Below are 22,714 nucleotides of genomic sequence, written 5' to 3'. Positions count from 1 at the left end.
TGAAGTCTGGTCCTGAAGTTTTTTTGCTGCAGGATGGCCACCTTAAGGTCTGCTATAGTGTGGCCAGGGAGGTTGAAGTGTTCTCCTACAGGTTTTTGTATATTGCCATTCCTAATATCTGATTTGTGTCCGTTTATCCTTTTCCGTCGCTACAGTTCATCTGCAAATTTGACACCATCAGCTCAGGATTAAACAAAGACTGTGAAACAACGGTGGCTGGTGGTTACTGAGCACCCACTATTTTTTTCCTATGGGTGCTCCAGCCCCAGAGCACTCACGGAGTCAGCACATACGCTGAGGAAATAAAGATTCTGGGACTGAGAATCTATCCATGCTCCCAGGTGCACAATGAACTGTGTTGATGATACAGTTGATCTTTTCCCCGTTTATCAGGAACCTGTATACTTCTAGTATTTTGATATTATTAACAAGCCCTCTCCTGTATCTTGACTCTAAGACCAAGAGATCATATAAGGGGGAGTCTTGTCTTGTCTGAGGATCACATTAGCAGGCAATGCTAACAACCATTTCTCAAAAAAGGTTCCCTTCTCTGGTCCTGCAAAACAAGCAGAGATCTTCCTCCATTAGCTCTAATAGAGAGGATGTTACAGGTAGAAAAGACCTTGCTTATGCTTTTCTTCTCATTGGTCTGCCATGCTGACTGACCTCTGGAACTGCAAGGGATAAAACGCGGTGGAACCTTAGTGAAGAGCCGAAGGAAAAGCTTCCTTCCTATGCACATACATTTGCAAGAACCCAGTAGCAGCACAAGCTAGCAAAAATAATGTAAAAGTTTGGTGAAAATTTTGAGTTAAATGAAACTTTTTTGGCAACATTCTTGGACTTCAGGCAGAGCCTGTGAGTTACTTGATTCCATAGCGGCATCATCGCTAGTGACTCCGAGCTGTTGTACTGTAGATTTTGAATACCTTGTAGGACCCACTGTACTATGTTCTACTTCATGCTGCCTGGAAACAAGTCAATCTGCAAAGGGGAAAGGAAACCAGTTGCCAAAGAAAGCAGTTGGGAGCGCTCAACTGTACTCAAACTTGCCGCAGAGGCTAAGAAGAAGCAACTGGACCACCCATGGCAGCAGATGGAGTGCTATGCTTCTGGTATTTGGCACGATACCTCCCTGGGAATGCCTGCTTCTGCTTTTGTTTCTGGAAGTGTTTAGAGGGACGAGGAGCTAATCCCTACTGCTGGAATTGGAACGACACATTCTTCTTACAAGTGAATTGCAGGGGCCCAAGGTTTGTAGGGCTGACATCTGCCAAAGTCTCATCTGCGTATTGACCAAGGAGGTTCTGGTCTTCAAGTAACAAAACCTCAGATTTTGTTGGATATCATGGGGAATAAACCCTTTAATCAGTACATTCTCCTCAAAAGGTTAGTGTGGTACCAAAGGTATTAGGTTTCGAACAAGAGACTTTTTAGCCACCTACTGCTCCTCTGCTGTAACTTCCTTTGCCTTTTTCTTAGCCCCCTCAGGCAGAAGCCAGTCTAGGTGAGGAAGAATATAGTCTCGGCAATCTTCATTTGAAAAGCTAACAAACATGACACCATCTTCATAGCGTTCACAGACTCTGTCTTGAGGTGAAGACTGAATCATACAATTGATGCATTTGACACGGACACTTAGTAGCTACACTGACCACCAAGCAACATGGCACTAGATGTGCATAAAACTACTTGTGCCCTTGTGGTAAAAATTGGTACGACTTGTCATTGCCTTTAGGAGTAAGTGGTACAGTTTCTCTGGGGAGGGGATATGTTATTGTCCACTTTTTAATTTTGTCCACTGCTTTGTTTTTTTATTTCTCATCTTTTGGTTGGTTTTTACTCTTGTCGTCCCCTCGCCACACACTGTTTTGACACTTTTAGGTTTATACCAGAGTGTTTGCCTGTTCAGAGATTTACATACTTGTTAATGGCTACATTCAGTTTAGCATTCACTTATTTGCAGTCCAAAATTTCAACTTTTTTTTTAAACCTAATAATCAACTTACAAAGTGAATATTAGCTGAACACTCTGGTTGAGAGTGCTGTTTATTTTTTCCTGATTGCTACCATTCTGTTCCTCTCTGCATCCTCTGGGCCAAATTTTGGTAAGTGGTCTCTCATTTTGCACTCAATTCACAGCACTGTGACATGAAGTTTACTTACCTGATTTGTGGGTGCAACTGGATAATGTTTAAGTGTCTAATTATTCATGTGCACAAAATGGTGGCTGAAAAATTGGGAGGCCAGGATTAGGTCACACAACTATTTTTGTTAATACTTGTGTCGCCTAATCCTGTAGATTAAAAGTCTACTTCCATTCTGCTTTGGCATAGTCCAAGTGAAATAATATCAGTAATTATCATATTAAAATTGCTGTATTATATTTGTGTAATAATCAATCACTTCAGTGTCTGGCAATAGCAGGGGTTTGGTTTGTGCTACGCTCACCTTGTGTAAAAGCTTCCTGCACATCTCCCCCGACTCCTGCAAGTGAGTCCTGAGGTACGTGAGTTGGGGTAGAGCCAGCGGAAGTGGCTCTGACAGGCATTGGCATTGGGCGACTGGTTCCATGGGTAGGTGAGGAGTGTGGGGAGCTTGCTGCTTGAGCCTGTAAAGGGAAATACAACACGGAGTTTCCAAACTGTTTAACTTTATATGTTTTGGTTCAATGTCTGTAAACAATTTTGTACAAAGCACTTAAGGACAGAATAAAATTCAGGCACTTTACGCAAATATTCATGATATGAGTATTCTGAACACATGAATGGTAGCCCTCACATTCCTCCCAGATCCAAAGCTCACAGAAGTCAATACTAGTTCTGGTGCCCACAATTCAAGAAGGATGTTGATAAACTGTAGAGGGTTCAAAGAAGAGTCAAGACAAGGATTAAAGAGCCACATGATCATCTAGTCCAGTATTTTTTCCCTGACAGTGAAGAATACCAGACGCTTCAAAGGTAAGTGCAAGAAACCCCACAGTGGGCATTTATAGAATAACCTGCCTACAGATTCTCCCTAGCCACCATCATATGGTGTGGGCTTATGATCTGAAGCATGAGGATTTATATCACGTACATCAGACTATCTAATTTAACTTGGTCATTCTCATTATCCATATAAATATTAAATGGAGCAGAGAACTCTTCAGATTTTGAGACAGTTCGCTTCACAAGTGGGGAAAATGTGGGCACCTCTTTCCCCAGAGTCCATAAACACAGTTTCTTTTCAGGACTCAGATTACATGGTGGACCACATGACTTTGACCTTAAAGATGAGATCCATGGTAGAAATCCAAACGAAGGAAGGGGAGAACCGTTTCATTTTCTTTGGCAGCAAAATCCCTGCCAGTACAGCTGCCCATTAAAAAATAGTGCATTTCCTTTTTAGGTACCTCAAGTTTCCAGCAGACCATTAACTGAGGATAGAAACACTAATTATGGGAAAGACCACCTCAGAGGACCTCATCTCAGTATGGTATAACGGATGTTACTGATAGCTCTAAACGATAAGATTCCCTTTATGGAAAAAAGGGAAAAGGATCTAAAAACAAATATCTCTTTGGAACAATGGAAAAATAACTGGAGTAAAGACAAAGCCACACCTAACTCTGTAACCATTAAGGAAAATTACTACAAACTACTTCATCATTGGTACCTCACTCCATTTAAGCTAAAGAAAATATATCAAAAAGGGAGTCAGAAATGCTGTAGAGAAGGTGGAGGACTAGGAGCTTTTCTACATATCTGGTGGGAATGTACTACCACTATAGTATTTGAGGAAAATTATAAATAGAACTTTAAATTAAAAAACGGTTATTTACCTTTCAGCAAATGTGGCTCTTCAAGATATTTTCCCCACACAGATCTCACTCTAAGGGTGCATGCACCCCAACACCATGAGATTTGATTCTTTTTTACTAAACCCAGTACCCATTGGGGCCACACCAATCCCTGCATGTCTTGTACCCCTCAACAGAGTGCATAAAGGATGGAGCAGATCCAAATGTCACTCAGTTCCTTCACCAATAAAGAATCCCAAAGCTGGAGCACACCACATTCGTGGGGAAGCAGAGTGGGTCATGGGATCCCTGTGGAAAAAACATCTCACAGAACCACAGTTAATGTAAGGTAAGCGTTTTTATTTTTTCCACTATATGTCCACAGAGATCCCACTCTAGGTGATTGGCTAGCAGTTGTCTCTCTAAGGAAGTGGGTGCCAGAAGGTCTACTTAAATAAGGACTGTAGGACTGCCATGCTAAACTGAGAGTCAAATCTGGAGTTGCTACAAAGCAATAATGATTAGTAAAAATTTGTATTGCGTTCCAAGTAGCTACCCAACAGATTTTGGTTAAGTTAAGGAGCCTGCCTGATCTCTAGAGTTCACTTTGATTTGAGAAGGAGCTAATTTATTCAATTCATATGAAATACTGATACAGTTTGACACCTACTTCAAGAGTCTATGAGTGGAAATACCCTGCCTTCTAGACACGCCTCTAACAGCTAAAACAGTCTGGGAGATTTGCAAAAAGATTTTGTCCTATGGAGATAGGAGGAAAGGGCTCTCAGTACATCAAATGCATGGAGTTTTGCATCTGCAGGAGACGAGGGAAGCCTTGGGAAAAAACACTGGTAAATACATAATGTTTCACTATTCAAGTATACTTTTGAAACTACTTTGGGTAGGAATTTTGCACGAGATCAAAGAATAACTCTGTCCTTGTGTTAAGTAGTATAATCATAGAAAATAATAGAATATCAGGGTTGGAAGAGACCTCAGGAGGCCATCTAGTCCAACCCCCTGTTCAAAGCAGGACCAACCCCAACTAAATCATCCCATCCAGGGCTTTGTCAAGCCTGACCTTAAAAACCTCTAAGGAAGGAGATTCCATCACCTCCCTAGGAAACCCATTCCAGTGCTTCACCACCCTCCTAGTGAAATAATATCCTAATATCCAACCTAAACCTCCCCCACTGCAACTAGAGACCATTACTCCTTGTTCTGTCATCTGCCACCACTGAGAACAGTCTAGATCCATCCTCTCTGGAACCCCCTTTCAGGTAGTTGAAGGCAGCTATCAAATCCCCCCTCATTCTTCTCTTCTGCAGACTAAATAATCCCAGTTCCCTCAGCCTCTACTCATAAGTCATGTGCTCCAGCCCCCTAATCATTTTTGTTGTCCTGCGCTGGACTCTCCGATTTTTCCACATCCTTCTTGTAGTGTGGGGCCCAAAACTGGACACGCTACTCCAGATGAGGCAGCACCAATGCTGAATAGAGGGAAATTATCACATCCCTTGATCTACTGGCAGTGCTCCTACTTATATAACCCAAAATGCCGTTAGCCTTCTTGGCAACAAGGACACACTGTTGACTCATATCCAGCTTCTCGTCTACTGTAACTCCTAGGTCCTTTTCTGCAGAACTGCTGCCTAGCCACTTGTTCCCTAGTCTGTAGCAGTGATCAATGGCTCCATGTTTAGTTGGCAGCCAGTATCAAGCAGAGTGCCTCAGGGGTCAGTCCTGGGGCCAGTTTTGTTCAATATCTTCATTGATGATCTGGAGGATGGCGTGGACTGCACCCTCAGCAAGTTTGCAGATGACACTAAACTGGGAGAAGTGGTAGATAGGCTGGAGGGTAGGGATAGGATACAGAGGGACCTAGACAAATTATAGGATTGGGCCAAAAGAAACCTGATGATGTTCAACAAGAACAAGTGCAGAGTCCTGCACTTAGGATGGAAGTCTAAGGTGGTCCTGCCATTAATGTCCGAATCTCACTCACTCTCCCAACAAAAGTATACAGGACAAAGCACATGCTATGATATAAAGGCTCAAATGAGGTTTCCATCAAAGACAGAAGTACTACATCTAAGCTCCTCAGGGGTAAGCAAGAATTTCCTTAATTGGTGGAAATACATAAACCAACCCCTTCAAAAATTTAGTCAGAGCTAGGTGTAAAAATACTGTGTGACCTTGAATGGGAGCATGGTAGGTAGATATTGCTACTACATGAACTCTAATGGAGCTGACTGAAAGACTCAAAAGTTTCAGAGAAACAAATAATCCAGAATGCCTGGGATGGGAGTCTCCAAGGGCTACAGGGGATATGAGCAGCCCACATTGAAAAATATTTCAACTTGGCTCTATATGTGAGCCTCGCTCAAGATATCTTGCTCTGAATCAGAATGTCCTGCACCAGTGCAAAGAAACATCTGTCTTATGAAGTTAGCCAGCTGGCATCCATGAAGTCAGATGCAGAGACGATGGGTCTGGATGTAGAATGAGACCTTGGCTCTGTGAGATAATGTATAGAAGAACTGGGAGTGGGAAGCATGGTCCAAATGATAGATGACTCAGTTTTGAGTCCCAAAATTGGTGTGCCACACTGGTGCTATCAGAATTACTTGGGCCTTGTTCTAACTTATTTTCTGAGGACTCTGGGAATTAGGGGAATTGGAGGAAATGCATACAATAGATACATGTTCCACTGGAGCACAAATTCATCCAAAAGGGAGCCTGGGCTCTTTTCTCCTCAGGAGGAAAATATGTGACACTACTTGTTCAAATTGGTTGCAAAAAGGTCTATGGTCGGACCCCGCCATTTCTGAAAAAATTGTTTATGGACTGTCTCTTAGAACTACAGAACCATAGGTTTAAAAGGGACCACAAGGGTCATCTAGTCTACTCCTCTGCCAAGATATAGGATCTTTGAAGGTCTATTTGTGAAGGAAAGAGTACTTCCTGCTAAGATGGATCTGCTAAGTTTTTCTGGACCCCAGGCAAGTGGAGGGCGATCAGACTGCCCCGATGTTGAACACACCACTCCTGTAGATGAGTAGTCTCTTGACACAGAAGGGATGATCTTGCTTCTCTCTGTCTGTGCATCACTGTGGTCTTTAAAGTCTATCAAGACCTTGTTGATGTGTATGGGAATTCTTATGCATGCCAAGGAATTAAAAATGTTGAACAGTTTATGGATGTTCTCTTCGATTATAGTTGTTTTGATATTCAAGTTCTCCACAGTTCTGGACAAGAGTTCCCAAAACACCTGAAAATCATCCATGGTCAGTGCTAAAGAGATAGTCTTGTTGGCATAAGAGGGATGCTTTGAGTGGAAGGAAGTTGGAGCATCTCCTGGGCCAATTCTGCCATCTTACCCAGCTGCTCTTCCGGTATTGGAGAGGAGGTCCTCGGTACTAATGCTAAGGAGGACCAGGATCTCTTCCTCCTCATGGGGACATGTGATGGGACTTGACCCTGGGACTGAAGATATGATAGGACCCAATATAATACATAGGGAGATGGCAGTAGATCGGACTGGTATCGGCCAGGTTGTGGTGGCCCATCTTCTGCCATTCTGGTCAGAGGCCTTGGTGCTGGGCACCTTTCAGTTACCATCTAGGGTGTCATTCCAGTCTCCTGGAATCAGGAGAGAAAGAGTGGCCCAGAGAGAGGGAGGTGAACCCATGATGATGCCTGTGCTGTGCCCAAGTCAGTACCGGCATCAGTGCCAGGAGGAAAGGTGAAGGTGGATTCTCGGAGATGAGCCTTGGCACAAGGAGTGCCATCAGTTCTGGAAGGGCTCTTGATGCCAAAGTCTCTTCTGCTTTTTTTATCATCATCATCATCATCATCATCCTGCTACTGTCTAGAAGTGGATGGCCTCAATGGCCTGTCCTTGGATAGAGTCCTCCTTCCATGGCAAATGTGATGTCTGCGTGGAGTTGTGTTTGCAGCATTGTTCCATATCTGACACAGTTCTCTGTCCTGGGACTGGTGTGAAAGAAGTTGGCACGAATGTCTTTAGTAAAGAGGAGGAACCTGTTGGTGTCAAGTGACTTGGTGCTGACTTAGCCACATTCTTTGGTCTTTTGTCCCCACTGGAACGGGGGTTTTACCTGCTTGCTGGGGCACCAACTGAAAAGAGCCTCCTAGGTTTCAGTTAGGATTTTTCTTCCCCTGGGTCTGAGGCCACACGGATTGTGCCAAGAGGTGCAATTTCAGCCTCATACCCCTTCATTTCTCAGTGCAGGAAGAGAAGGAATGGCAGATGGAGCATTTTGGGGGGATGTGAGATTCCCTGTGGCAGCAGCGACACCTGCTACGTCCATCTAACAGAGGCATTAGACTGCTGTGCAAAGGACAGGGTTTAAACCCTGGCTTGAGTCTGCCATTTTTAATGTTTGTGTGACTTTGCCCTGCTGACCAGTCCTTGTCATCTCTATTTCTTTCTCTTTTTTTTTAAATGATGAATTTAGAATTCAAACAGGAGAAACGTACTTCGTCACAGCCCAGTTCAAACCTTACACATAAGCCATAGTGGGTTGGAGAGTCCAGGGTCAGTCTCACTGCCACAGGACAGTACATGGGGACTAAGGGAAGGCCATGACCACCTTGCTCTTTATGCCCTTGTGTGAGCACAAAGAGGCCCTGGGTGCATGTGTGGCCCTGATAGACACAGCTATTCAAACAATTCCCAGCTCGCACACACGAGGTGCAGGCATACTGACAGTGGGATTCATACTGACACAGTTGAAGGAGAACAAAAGTTAGGCTACCCACAAACTCCATAGTGGTTCTATTAGGTTACAGATCAAAGGAGATCATTGACTTGGGCACAATGAAAAAAATGACACACATATCAGGATCAAATGGATTTTGATCATGTATGGTTATCATTCTTAGAAACGGAACAAAATACACAGATAATAAGACGTTGACCAAATACAAATGGTTCTTTAAATACAGATTAATAACATTTGTTAATACTTGTCTAGAAAGTTTATGTATGTTAATAATAAAATAAAAAGGAAACAAAAAATAGTGAATTTGTTTGGAAATATCCTGCCATCCAGTCTCCAATAGTCAGACTGGCCAAAGGGCATTATAGGCTACTCGGTGACATTCAAAGAGCTGGCAGCATACATAGTAGGTACAGTGGTAGTAGCATCCCAGACAAAACTTCCATCATGCCTCTTGAATCTAATCTCTCTCCAGGACAGTCTGGATGGGAAATGGAAGTGATCATTCCAGAGAGCCTTTCAGGTGTTGGCTTCACATTAGGGGACTGCTCAATATGCATCTTATATTTCTAGAACTGCTGTCACTCATCTGGCTGTTTATGGAAGTTGACTTGATGGCAGCTCTCCTTCCTAAAGAACCCTAAAAAGATTTGTAGAGTACTTGACTCATGAATAAGAGGGGGTTTGCCTACTGCCCATGCAGAACAGAATACAACTATATATGCTGACAATAGATTTCCAAAGGGGTCTGCACGTCCATTCCAAATTTTTTAGGGGTCCACAAATGAAAAAAGGTTGAGAATGACTGCAATTAAAGATATTACCTCACCCACCTTGTCTCTCTAACAAATAAGATGACATTATTTCCATCCCAATGGTTTGTGATCTAAGAGCCAAAGCCTGTAATATTTACTCAGGTAAAACTCTCACAGATTTCAAAGGGAATTTGCATAAGTAAGAGCTACAAAACATGGCCTTAAGTTAGATGAAATAATGGCAAATAAATAACCACGCGAAAGGGATAGAAGGCTGACATAGTAATTTTGACTGTTTAGGTTAGCTGCACTCGCTGGTTCAAAGTTTTTCAAAATATAACTCTACTCAAGTGTTTTATATTTCATAATGCCAATAGAAGAGCAAGGGAAGAGGTCAGAAGTGAAAGGCAGTGTGTTACCAAATGCACCTGTCCAGATACCTCGTTAAATGTTTAGGCAGTTGTTTCCCATTTCATTTTCATTGCCATTAGCTGTCAAGGGGCAGTGACAAAGTACAGCACTGGAGGCCAGGGATTCCTCTTCAAAACCTGGCCTTGCCATTGAATTTTTGTGTGACTCTGGGCAAGTCATTTAACCACTGTGCCTTCATTTCCTAGGAGGTTAATATTTACCTATTTCACAGCGGCACTGAAGATTAGCCACTATTTATAAAGCTCTTGGAACATGTAAAGTGCAAAATTTTATTAACTCTCTGGCTATCCTCACTGCGTATCAGTGATTTGCACCTTTCTACAATCAGTAAATATTATCACCAAATTTCAATGTGCATCACAGACCACTGTAGTCTTACATAGCTAGCACTGATTTATGACCTAAAGAATGGGAGTAATTACACACTTACGGCATTATAACTTTACAACCCCCACATGTTTGGTTTGTGCCATTTAGTATGGTCTTTGTCTTCTTTTTTTTTAAGTTCCCCTCAACATTTTCCCCTTTCAAGTGCATTAGTTACTATGGAAACCATGATGTCTTGGAATGACTAGAGCTTTGTCACACCCATAAGTGTAACATAAAGTCAGTTTTTATAGTAGTTTGAGATTAGACCCTGGTTTGGGAAACAAAAGCATTTACACAAGGGCTTCTGGCCATGTGTATGCTACAAATCTCCAGCCAGCGCTAGGTTGCCTTTATGTCCATTGCCACTTCAATGCAATGAATTCTCTGGCTGGCCTTCATGACTCTACTCTTTTTTCAATTAGACCATCGTACACTCTCCTATGGATTCTTGGTATCTTCTCTCCCACCGTGCACTGCGAACACAGATGCTGACACAAGACAGTGAGCCGTTTGAGGCTATATCTCAAAGACTTGTGAAAAATCAGTTTCCCTTGGTAATTTAATTGCCAGCTCTGCCTATGATTGTCTTCCTTCACTGGCAGGCAATACATCAGCAGGAACATTGTCAACTTTTTGGGGGCAGAGACTGTGCTGTGCTTTCCTATGTGTCTGTACAGCGTCTAACACAAAAGGGATCCTGCCTGGTGTATTTCTGCAGTACAGACCGTAAATAGCAGCAACAGCTGTACCCTTCAACAGGCTCCGCAGCTTTACAGCAGCTCTCCTGCAATGAAGCGGCCTACAGCGAATTTGTAATTATTGAGGTTATTTGGTACCGCATTCTCCCTGGGTGCCAGTATCATGCCTGGTATATTGTGTCTGCGGCCAGGTCTATATTCCAGAGTTAGGTTGACATTAGGCAGCTTACACAGACCTAATTGTGTCAGTGTCTACACTACAGCCTTGTCCCGCTAATATAAGGATACGTCTACACTATCCACCAGATCGACGGGTAGCGATCGATCTATTGGGAATCGATTTATCACATGTAGTGTAGAAGTGATAAATCAATCCCCGATTGCTCTCCTATCGACTGCTGAACTCCAGTTCAGTGAGAGGCGGAAGCAAAGTCAACATGGGAGCGGCGGCTGTCAATCTCGCGCTGCGAGGACGCGAAGTAAGTGATTCTAAGTCGATCTAAGATACGTCGACTTCATCTACGCCATTCTCATAGCTGAAGTTGCGTATCTTAGATCGATTCCCACCCCCCAGCATATACCAGGCCTAAGTGCCCTACTACACCGACATCATAACTCCACCTCCACAAGAGGCTAGGGCTTATGTCGGTGTAGTTAGGGCAATGCAGCGTCTGTGTAGACACTGTGTTTCTTACATCGGCTGTTGGTTGTCATTCTTGTCAATTTCACAGCTTGACAAGAAAGGCTGGGAGACACCCTGCTGTGAAAGCTGCGCCTGGCTCTTAGCTCTGACTGTCACCCCGGGGCAGGTGGAGGCCTCCAGCTAGAGGCTTCTGGTTCCCTGTTCCTAGCTGGGCTGCTGGCCAGGCTCCCTGATCCAAGCTGGGCTGCTGTCTGGGCTCCCAGCTTCCCACTCCGAACCAGGCTGCTGCCTGGCTCCCTGCTCCTAGCCCGGCCGCTGCCAAGGCTCCCTGCTCCAAGCCGGGCCTCTGTCTGGGTTCCCAGCTCCACGTCAGCGGCCCTGGGCTCCCTGCTCCTAGCCAGGCTGCCACCAGGGCTCTCAGCAGGGAACTCTGTGCCTGGAGCCTTGGCTCCTGCTGGGTTCCCGGTGGGGAGTTGGGGGATGATGGAGGAAGGGGGCTTGTAGGGAGGTGCCCTGGCTCCCCGCCGCGCCTGAGAGGGACGAGCCAGAGCAGGTGCCTCAGTGGGTGGAGTCACAGCTGCCTGTCCCCGCCCCCCGGAAGTCAAGAGGCAGGACAGGAAGTATAAAAGCCCGGCCTCAGGGCTCAGTTGGCCACTGGCTGTCGGAGAGGACAGACGCTGGTGCCCAAGCTCCTGCCAGGCCCAGCCTGCCCCGTGCTCACTACCCGAAGGAGCGCTGGCCTGACCTGCCTTGGTCCCGGTATCCGGAGGAGCGCTGGCCTGACCTGCCCCGCGCTCACTACTCAGCGGAGCGCTGGCCTGACCTGCCCCACGCTCACTACCCGGAGGAGTGCTGGCCTGACCTGCCTCGCGCTCGGTAGCCGGAGGAGCGCTGGCCTGACCTGCCCCACGCTCACTACCCAGAGGAGCGCTGGCCTGACCTGTCCCGCGCTCACTACCCGGAGGAGCGCTGGCCTGACCTGCTTTGTGCCCGGTATCCGGAGGAGCGCTGGCCTGACCTGCCCCATGCTCACTACCCGGAGGAGCGCTGGCCTGACCTGCCTCGTGCCCGGTATCCGGAGGAGCGCTGGCCTGACCTGCCCCGCGCTCACTACCCGGAGGAGCGCTGGCCTGACCTGTCCCGCGCTCACTACCCGGAGGAGCGCTGGCCTGACCTGTCCCGCGCTCACTACCCGGAGGAGCGCTGGCCTGACCTGTCCCGTGCTCACTACCCGGAGGAGCACTGGCCTGACCTGTCCCGCGCTCACTACCCGGAGGAGAGCTGGCCTGACCTGCCCTGCGCTCACTACCCGGAGGAGCGCTGGCCTGACCTGCCCCGCGCTCACTACCCGGAGGAGCGCTGGCCTGACCTGCCCCACGCTCACTACCTGGAGGAGCGCTGGCCTGACCTGCCTCGTGCCCGGTATCCAGAGGAGCTGCCGGAGCTTCTTGCCACCCAGTATGCAGAGGAACTCATGGTCTGGGACCCGCCGGACAACGCCAGTGGAGGACAGGTACCTAGAGAGAGGGAGACTGGAAGTGGCCCGGGGGTAGCCGACCCCAGTCTGGCTCCAGGGGACCCTGAACCAATGTCAGTGTGTTGCGGCCAGGATTCCCCACTGACTGCAGCGAACCCTTGCCGCTGTTAGGGCCCCAGGCTGGGATGCAGTGGAGTGGGAGGGCCTGCGTCCCCCCTGCCACCCTTCCAAGGGTGGCAGACTCCCCCTCTCCCTGGCCTGAGGAGGCCTCTATATAGACTTACAGTTTAAACTGCTGCTCAGCCCCTGCCTAAGAGTCTGAGCCTGAACTGCTTATTGCCCCGCCCTGCCCCAGGGCCGGGCTTATAGACTTTGTGTTTGCTCAGCCTGCTGACAGGCCTGAGCTTGAACTGCTTACTGCCCTGCCCAAGGGCCTGGGCTTATAAACTTTGTGTGTACCCGACCCTGCTGAAGGGCCTGGATTCTGCCTTGTTTACAGACCCTCTATTCCCTCAGCCCCTGCTGAGAGGTTCCACCTACACGGACTGCTGCCTGTAGGGAGGTGCCCTGGCTCCCCGCCGCGCCTGAGAGGGACGAGCCCCAGCACCGGACACTTACAGGGCTGTACAGTGGGGAGAGGGCTGATGGAAGTTGTAGTCCCCTGCTTTTCAGATGCATGACACATCACTTCAAGTGCTCAATTAGTAGGGGCCTAAATCCCTCTTCTTCCTCCCACAGCACTGTTGTCATCTCCACAACATTTCCAACTCTTTGCTGGTACAAGATATTGTGGTCAGATCTTGGGACCAATATCCATTGCATAACAGAGGAAAACTTTATACAATCTTGTCACAAGATTAGCACCTTCACAATTAAAATATATCGGACCCTTATTACATTGCACTTGCAATTAAAACAGGAAAGGTAGAGGAGGACCCTAGCATCTAGAGAGCCCATTCTGCCACCCTCATTCATGTTGAGTACTAGCTTACTCCTTGGGTAGACTCAATGATTGCTACGGAACTTCTCAAGGAGTAATGTACTGCTCAAAAGGAAAATGGATGGCAGAATCTGGCCCCTAATTTGTGTCTTGGTGTCAATGCTGTTGATTTCTGTCAAATGGTGAATAGAAGCCTAAGGTTTATATTCTCATTCAATACAACATGAAATACTACTTATGGGAAAAATGATCATTCTGAAGCCCCATTAACAGTGGATTTTAAACAAATGGGTCAGCAAACAGTTGCAGCACAGCTCCAGGAGGCTGGGGGGATTATACATTTCAAAGATCAGATCATTAGCAAGTTGAAAAAATGCTCAAGAGACCGTAACAATTTCATCTTATTTTGCACCACAAAAATATAAATAATTCAATAAAAAGACCAGTTGGATCTGCATAATACAAGTTCTGCATGTTCATGACTGGCACGGCATTGTGGACAGCTGCAGTGTTCACTGCTGGAGAGTTGATTTTAACATGAAGTTGGGATTGTAGCCCCCAGAGTGGGACAGGACTGAAGAGGGAGGGAGCAAGAAGCTGCAGTGCCTACACAGACCCAGGCATTGGCTCTGGAAGAAGCTGCTCACTCCTTCTCCTTCCCTCCCAGATCTATGTAAAGTGTCAATCTTGGCAACCATTCAGAAGAGGAAGAAAGGTCATACATATATTAAGAATTAAAAACCAGAAATAAAATAAGACTAAATACACATATCAAACGTAGCAGCCTTTTAGCTGGAACTTACCTTTCTCTGAGAAGAATGTAGGAAGGATTTTATATTTTTAAATTAGTTACCCAGGTTAGACCTTATCATTATGAGCCCTCATTACAGGTTACCATTAATCACTTAAGACCTATTTATAGCGGCAGCTGCGGAAGGGATTAAAAATAAGCAGCCTCGTAGAGATTTTCTATCTGGAAAAGAATCCAATTTCTAGAAATAAGACGTTACTCTGAACCCTGGCTCCCCATCCCCAGAGCAGGTTTGTCTAGGCCTAGTCTACATGACACGGTTAGGTCGACATAAACTGCCTTCCACCAACCTCGCTGTGGAAGTGTCTTTACTTAAATTTAGCTCCTGCCGACATAAGTGCTTCTCTCTGCTGCTTTAGTAGAACCACCTCCCCGAGCGGCACAGGGTCAAGGCTGATGTAATTAGATCGATGCAGTGTCGATGTAGACACTGTTGGTTAGGCTGACTGTTAATGGCCTGCAGGAGCCATTCCACAATGCCCTACACTGACAATACAATCGACACCAGTGCTCCTAGTGAGGACACGCACCGCTGACACAATTGTGCACACACACAAGGAATTTAATAACTGCAGTGGCTGGATGCCGATGTCAGTTAGGTTGACGTCATTTTGTAGCGTAGTCATGGCCTAAACCAAGAGTGGCCAAACTGCAGGCAAAACACAAACCTGCCAAGTTCTACAAATGTGGCTCATGGCCACCTCATCTTTATTGCAGATGGCACACTCCACCTGGAGCAGGAGGGAATGCTGAGTGCTTTCTGAATCACGTAATATGGCAAGAATAGGACAGCTGCAACTTAATACATTTTGTGTAAATTAGGGTCTCAGTCATGGAAACACTTACCCGCCTGGATAAGATCAGGGCTGAGGTGTGACTCTCATTCCTGGCAACATGCCAATGGGACTAGCTCGCTCTCTGATTTCAGATGAAATCAGAAAAGAATTCAATTAACTGTAAAGATCTTTTCTCCTGTATGCACACACAAACACACCTATACTTGCATTTTTACACATACATATATATATATATATGGCTGCACACTGAATGAGACAGGAGTCCTGTGGAAAAAATAATATGTGATCTTTTAATTTAATGACTAGTATAATTCATATGCACAACGGGCAGAATTAAGGGTGCATTAATCTGCCATTTTCTAACATTTGGCTTTGATTTGTGTCTGCAAATTTGTGAACAAAAATTTCAAATGCAACCTAAGTCATTTAGACATGTAAACACCTGATTGCACCTGTAAATCAAGTACATAGGCTTTTAAATTAACTAAATTGCTCCTGAAAACAATTGCAGGCATGGAAAAGAGGCCAGTATATGAAAAATTTATCTTATAATCTTAATTTTTGTTCAGCATCTTTTTATAGGGGGGAAAAAAAGTCAAACTATGCTAAATGGCTTCTCAGAGTATGCACAAATCTTCAGCAGAGAGAATTACAAAAGTTGAATGGATGAGAAAAGGGAGTGGTGTTTTTATTTCCCCACTCACACTATACACATTCAATTCCTTACTTAGGTTTACTAAACTTTCCTCCATCTCTATTTCACTCTCCTGAAATGGCTCTTAAGTCTGGCTTGTTCATGTCAAGTATCATGGAGCTGAAGCTGTTTTATTATATTCACTGCAAGTAATTGGAGCTCCTCTTCGTGCTGCAGTGGCTTTTTTAAAAAACATACACAAAGCTCCCTTCTCCTTCCCGGGTCTGTTCCCGGAGTGTTAATGAGGCACACAGCAGTAAGTGCTCCACAATCTAAAGTGTACTTGACTCATTCTCTTGCTTCAGTTGGGAGGTGCACATCTCTCCCTATCTCAAGCCTTTCCCCTGTTTTGAGAGACATGCTCACATTACAGAGTAACAATATGCTTAAAAAGCTGATTTTGACACTCTCTCTCCTATTTCAATACCATTATGTCTGACACTGCATGACAAGCTGTGATGGGACATCATGCCTAACATCAAATGAAGAACCAGCTCACGCCCAGGTCCCTGTGTCTCTGCTGGAACCAGCCTGGCTCACCTGTGTGTTAGCATTGTTAAAACAGGTATTAGATTGATAAGAATGTGGTTAGTGTTTAGACTTTAATGAATGCTTGTGAGTTGCTCCAGGCAGCAAGCTCACTTCTAGCATCTGTATCCCATATTGTAAGGTGATATTTGAGCACTGGCATTGTAAACCTTTGTGACTGTGTAAATCACCAAACTGGAGAGAGATGAAATGCTGGTCTACAGCAGAGGCTCTTATGTCCTGCCCCAAAAGGAAGGTCCATCAACACCAGATAGATGAGAGTGGAACATTAAAAAGGACAAAAGACTTTGCTGTTTACTTCCCCACCATGCAGATGTGTCTTGCAAGTGGATCCTTCCCGTCAGCTGAGTTTGCTGCTCAGAGCACTTGGGGGGAAGGGAATAAAACCCCTAACAAGGAGGAACTGCTTGGACTCAGGGGGGCAAGGTTTTCTAGGCATAAGCAAGGGATCACCAGCTACTTAGTCTGGGTTGGCCCTAAAGGTCATATGAAAATATATGGAAATATGCCTATCTCACAGAGCTGGAGGGGACCTTGAAAGGTCATTGAGTCCAGCCCCTGCCTTCACTAGCAGGACCAAGTACTGATTTTGCCCCAGATCCCTAAATGGCCTCCTCAAGGACTGAGCTCACAACCCTGAGTTAAGCAGGCCAATGCTCAACCACTGAGCTATCCCTCCCTCCCCCCAAAAGACTCAATGATTGCTATACACATTCACCCTTAGTATTAGTTTCTGTACAATCTGACTTGCCCATTGATGATCTTTTGCCTCCCACATTTTCCAGCACTGTAAAATCTTCCTGTCCACTCTAAAATATTGTCTGTCTGCAGGGCCAGCTCCAAGATTTTTGCCGCTCCAAGCAAAAAAAAATTCCAGCGCCCTCCCCAGCCCCCCCCCAAATCTGCCCTTTCCCCACCCCATTCCAACCCCTTCCCCAAATCCCCAGCTCCGCCTCCTCCCCCGGGCGCGCTGAAAAGCAGAACGGCGGCACACTCAGGGGAGGAGGCGGAGGTGAGCTGGGGGAGGGAGCGGTTCCTTTGCCCCTCCAGGGTTACTTCCTGCAGCCCTCCTGGTGCCCCCCACTGTCGCAGCTCACCTCCACCTGCTCCCCTGAGCACACCGCCACCACTCCGCTTCTCCCCCTCCCTCCCAGGCTTGCCGCAAAACAGCTGATTCGCGCAAGTCTGGGAGGAAGGGAGGAGAAGCGGAGCGGCAGTGCACTCGGAGGAGCAGGAGGCAGTGGAGCAGAGGTGACCTGGGGGGAACTGTAGGGGAGCGGTTCCTCTGCCCCCTCCCCCCAGGGTTACTTCCTGCAGCCATCCAAGGCCCCCCCCCCACTGCCGCAGCTCACCTCCGCTCAGGGCCAGCCCCTGGCTTTTTGCACCCCAAGCAAAAAAAAAAAAAAAAAAAAGGAGCTGGAGTGCCACCCCTTGGAAAGTGCCGCGCCAAGCACATGCTTGGAGCGCTGGTGCCTAGAGCCGGCCCTGCCTGTCTGAAACTACCAACATACTAGAAGAAACACTTTTCTGCTATTTGCCTGTTTTATAAGTCAGCCTCCCTCCCTCACCTCCACTTGAGGAACATCGTCATCAGCAAAACAACAGAAGTAAAGACTAAAAATTAGATGTAGAAACGACAGCAGCAAAAATAATAGTACCCCTCCCCCAGCATTTATCCACTCTCCTCTTTCATTCAAACAATCCCCTTCCCTCCCTCACTATAATGTCGAGCTTCACCCCTTGACCTCTGCCGACTCCACCCCCACTAACAACAAGTTTTTGTAACTTTAAAATATGTATATGAAAAAGGACAAAGAATTAACATGCCATGTAGTAGCATTATTCTCCACCAATGGTTACAATGCCATGTTCCTGCCCAGCCTCTCCGATCACTTGCTTGTTGTCTTCTAGGCTATAAGTTCTTAGGGTCAGGAACAAGCTGTGTGTGTGTGCACACATTCATGTCCACACTACGCCCAGCACAATGGGCCTTTGCCTCTGATTGGGCCAGGGTATTACCACAATATAAATATTAACTAATACTAAGATTAAGTACAATCATTCTGTATGAAAGTTACACAAATAAATAGTGTTGTACTGTAATTTAAGATACATCTCTATTGCTAAGAAAGCTCAGCTAGTTAGCGATGTAAAGGACAGGGACAGGAAGTGGCTCAACGAAGACTGGTTTGCTTGACCTGAAATGCTCAAGGGACCATTTGGTCAGTGGGGTAAAGGGGAAAACTAAAACTTATGTGCAAGCTCATTTGCTACAATACAAATTTCTTTAAACTACTTGAAATTTCAGTACAGCTCGGAAGCCAAACTAATATGAAGTCAGTCTGATACAGTGTATTATCCTCAGCCTCCCACAAAGAAACTAGAGAGATACTGGGAACAGAGTAATGGGGCAGGCAAATGCAGCAGCCCTTATGTATTCAGCAGTAGCTCACACCCATGGAAACCCAACTCACTGAGAGGGCATCTTGGCAAGGGCACTGGACTTATTCCCCAAGTATCTGAAAGGGCCATGGAAACATTACGTTTCCGCTCTGCAGTTTTCAAACACCGGCAGACATGGCCTCAGCGTAAAGTCTTACCTGAGGAATGGCACCTACCAGTGCAGCCCCCACTTCTGCCTGGTGCGCTGTGCCTGAACCAGAGTGCTGGGATGGGATGGGGAGGAACAGCCTTCTGGCCCAGGGGTGCGACTCTGACCGATGCTTCCCTTTTTCATTAGTCCACATTTATGAGTTCAGGTACATGTTGTCAACTGTGGTTTTTCTTCTTCGTTTTACAATAAAAAACGTTATTTATGTTAACCAGAAATGTACAAGAAAATGTTTCCTTTTATTGTCCCAACAAGTGAAACCATTTCTTTATGTGCTTTAACTTGCAAAGAATTCACTTGTACAGAAGTACCTGTGACAAACCATCATTCATAACCAGACTTACTCTGAAGTAAATGTTTCAATCTGAAACTAAGACCAGTAAGATGGGAATATTTAGAGACCCTCCCAAATCAGTCCTAATCCACTTACTCCTGTATGAAACCCGAATTTTATTGTCCTCTGTGGCACATTAGCCATGGCTATCTCTTCAAATAGGCCTTAAACTTCCTGTCTCCTTTTTACGCATTACAGTAAAATGTACAAGAACAATCACATAAAGGAACGCAGAAAAAGCTTATTACTTCAGCAGACTAATAACCTTTCTGAAGCATTAATAAACCCTCCCTCTAAATCTAAAGCAGGGCTGTTATCATGGCAACGGAATGAAAGAGGCACTTTCTCCATACATTCTCTGTCTCCCAAGCACATGGAAGGCAGCCAGGTAGCAGATGGCTTGTGTGGACAATTACCTTCATTTTGCTGCAGCATGTTTAAATAAAACAAACTCTGTCCTCTTCATTACCAATGTTCAGAATCACTGCTCACATATTGCTCAGAAAACAGCATGAGAAAGGTACTTTAGACAGATAGAAGAGAGTACTTTAGAATGTATTTCTGGCATCCTGACAGCAATATACAGTATAAGGTCTGTGTATTTTAAAAATAAAATACCTCCCCGCCGAAACCCCCCAACAATGTTCTATTTTGGGCCTTTGTTGGCACTGGCTTCTTTAGAACAACACAGCTGTCTAATCAACTGTTGGAGTGAAAAGAGCAGACAGCATAGAAGGGATTATTAGACAGTATATTGTCTGTCACACTGAAAGGTTTGTATTTAATTGTGCAGAATCACATAATTAAATTAGATACACAAAAATACATTTAAATAACACTTGGGATGTGACACAGGAAATCTGAAAGGAAGGGCTGCTACTGCAACCTTCCCTTGTGGTGTGGAGCAAAGACCAGCCAAGGGAGGCAGGCAGCAGAATAGTGTGCATGAAGGACTCAGCAGCAGCCTTACTGGCAAACTTCTTTCTAAATTCTAGTATAAATTAAAACCAGCTAATATGGTTTAAAAAATGTGGTTCCCACCCTCCCTGCCACTCTCACCCCCCACCTTGGTCTCTTACAGAGAGTCTGCACACTAAATTACAGGCCAGAGCAAATTATTAAGGAAGAGTTATAGTCTAACCCCCCTGAAAAGGCGGGTGGGGATTCGTGGTAACGCTCACACAAACTTCACCATAATGATTAACTTCTGTGTAACAAAAACTGCTGACTTGCCATAAATAAAGGAGTGTGTTCTGTGATCTTCAGAGTTGAGCTATCACTCTGACAGAGTCCCAGTCTGACATTCCAAGGGCAGGGCTACCAGCGCAAATGGCTAGTTTCTATGATACACAGACCCATGAGGATTGGAAGGGACCTCAGTGGAATGTGCAGTTAATTCCTCAGCACTGGTTACATTGATTTCACTCTTCCTAAACCACTCACAGATGGACATCTAGTCTAAACCTTGAGTATCTCCACTCCTTTCCTGAGCACCTTATTCTATTGCCCAGCTGCTGTTATAATTCACTTTTCGATTTACTACTCTGAAACATTAAAATCACTTATTCAAACCAGGGATAATCCCAGGCAATTTTCAGACAGAGAATTTAAGTATCGTACATGTCAAACCTTGCAAGTTGATAAAGAGGGAACTGACCTTCATTCTAGGGTGGAAGAGGACAGCAATTATGGAACACTTCTGAGAGTTTGCAACAGACAAAATATAACCTGCACATTTTCTTGTATTTTCCCCCTCCCCCGTTAGGGAGGATGAGATATTTAACAGGACCATGCACACTCTGCAGAATTAAACATCATGTCTTCTGAAGGGAGAAGAGTAACTGGAAAACAATTTTCAGTGAACTCTAGACTAGAAAGGGGAAAAGAGAACAGAAAGCTCAGCATGGCCATACCACAGTGATTCTTCTGCTAATCACACACAGTGACTGCTTTTAGAAAATCAGCATTTGTCAGCAGTTACCACACAGTGGCATCTGAGAGTCATCACAGCTTTTCTTTATCCTTAGAATAGGAAATAGCTGTGCTAGCTGTTGGAAAATTCTTACTTTTTGATGACAACCATCGTAGAGCTTAAGTCCTCCTTCCTTGTTGTCCACGCTGGACTTTCTCTAGACACCTGCTGCTCTGATTTTGTTCAGTAGCTCAGCTGCAGATTTGAAATCCCCAAAGACATGGGTATGTATCTCTCCACAACATTGCTGGATATAAGACAGCTACGTCAACCCTTTCATCTGTAAAGTGTTGTTTGTTTTCACTCCTTTCTTTCCCCCTGGCTGTAGGAGGGAGAGCTGGGATCAGGAAACAATCAAATCTTGGTTACCACATAGACTGTCTTTTTCTCTAGCTTCATATTGTTTCTTGCTTTCATCTATCATTTCCACAGTTATAGGGTGTGTGCTGCCCCCCCTTCAGCTGGGCCCCTCGTGGGGGTTCAGGAGCAGCATCCAATATATAATATTGCTCTCTCCACCAATAGCTACGATTTCCTCATAAATCCCGCTGGGTTTGCTCTCTTATTTGCAGAGGTTCCCAGGGCTCTTACAATTTTAATTCCCATAAGGTTCCACAGCTGACTTCTATTACACAAGACTGAAAGCCATTGTTATCTTACAAAATTATCTTACTTTTGTTTCCAGGCTTCTCAGCTGACATCACCCTATAACTTGTTAACGATCCAAGTCGGAAAGTTTTTCACCTGGTTTCCCAAAGTTAGCACTGCCTTTCTGTTAACCATTTTATTATGGAATAGACCCTAAGAAGCCCTTTCAGCCTTTGTGTTATAGCATCTGTCCTGGAAGGAGGTCTGAGAACGGTCCTGTTGTCACACCTGAATACTGGATGCATGTAAACAGATAGCTAGATCAAGCCCTAATACAGGAGGTTACTCATCTTCCTAGTGCACACTTGGAAATGGGAGGACCTAATCATGTGACAGACATTGACCTATGAATATTTGAATGTTATATTTTGTCATTTAATAACTAGATTGTGCTCTTGTAATTAAAGACTGTCATAATGCATTAGCACAAGGGTGCAGAGTTAAGGCTGTGCATGCAA

The 22,714-nt window shown here is 45.4% G+C and overlaps 1 protein-coding gene across 12 annotated transcripts in view; it reads right to left on the bottom strand.

The window, feature by feature from the left end:
* The window catches only part of DTNB (dystrobrevin beta), a 382,151-nt gene that overhangs the window by 29,444 nt on the left and 329,993 nt on the right, over nucleotides 1-22,714 (bottom strand). For all 12 annotated transcript variants that reach the window (XM_050948808.1, XM_050948813.1, XM_050948812.1 and 9 more), the window contains one exon: nucleotides 2,452-2,611. In XM_050948808.1, coding sequence (XP_050804765.1) covers nucleotides 2,452-2,611 — 160 coding nt within the window. The remainder of the gene's footprint in view (nucleotides 1-2,451; nucleotides 2,612-22,714) is intronic.

Source organism: Gopherus flavomarginatus, chromosome 4, assembly GCF_025201925.1.
Source record: "Gopherus flavomarginatus isolate rGopFla2 chromosome 4, rGopFla2.mat.asm, whole genome shotgun sequence".
NCBI lineage: Eukaryota > Metazoa > Chordata > Testudines > Testudinidae > Gopherus > Gopherus flavomarginatus.
Note: the sequence above shows the minus strand (reverse complement) of the source record. Positions and strands in the feature narration are given on the sequence as shown.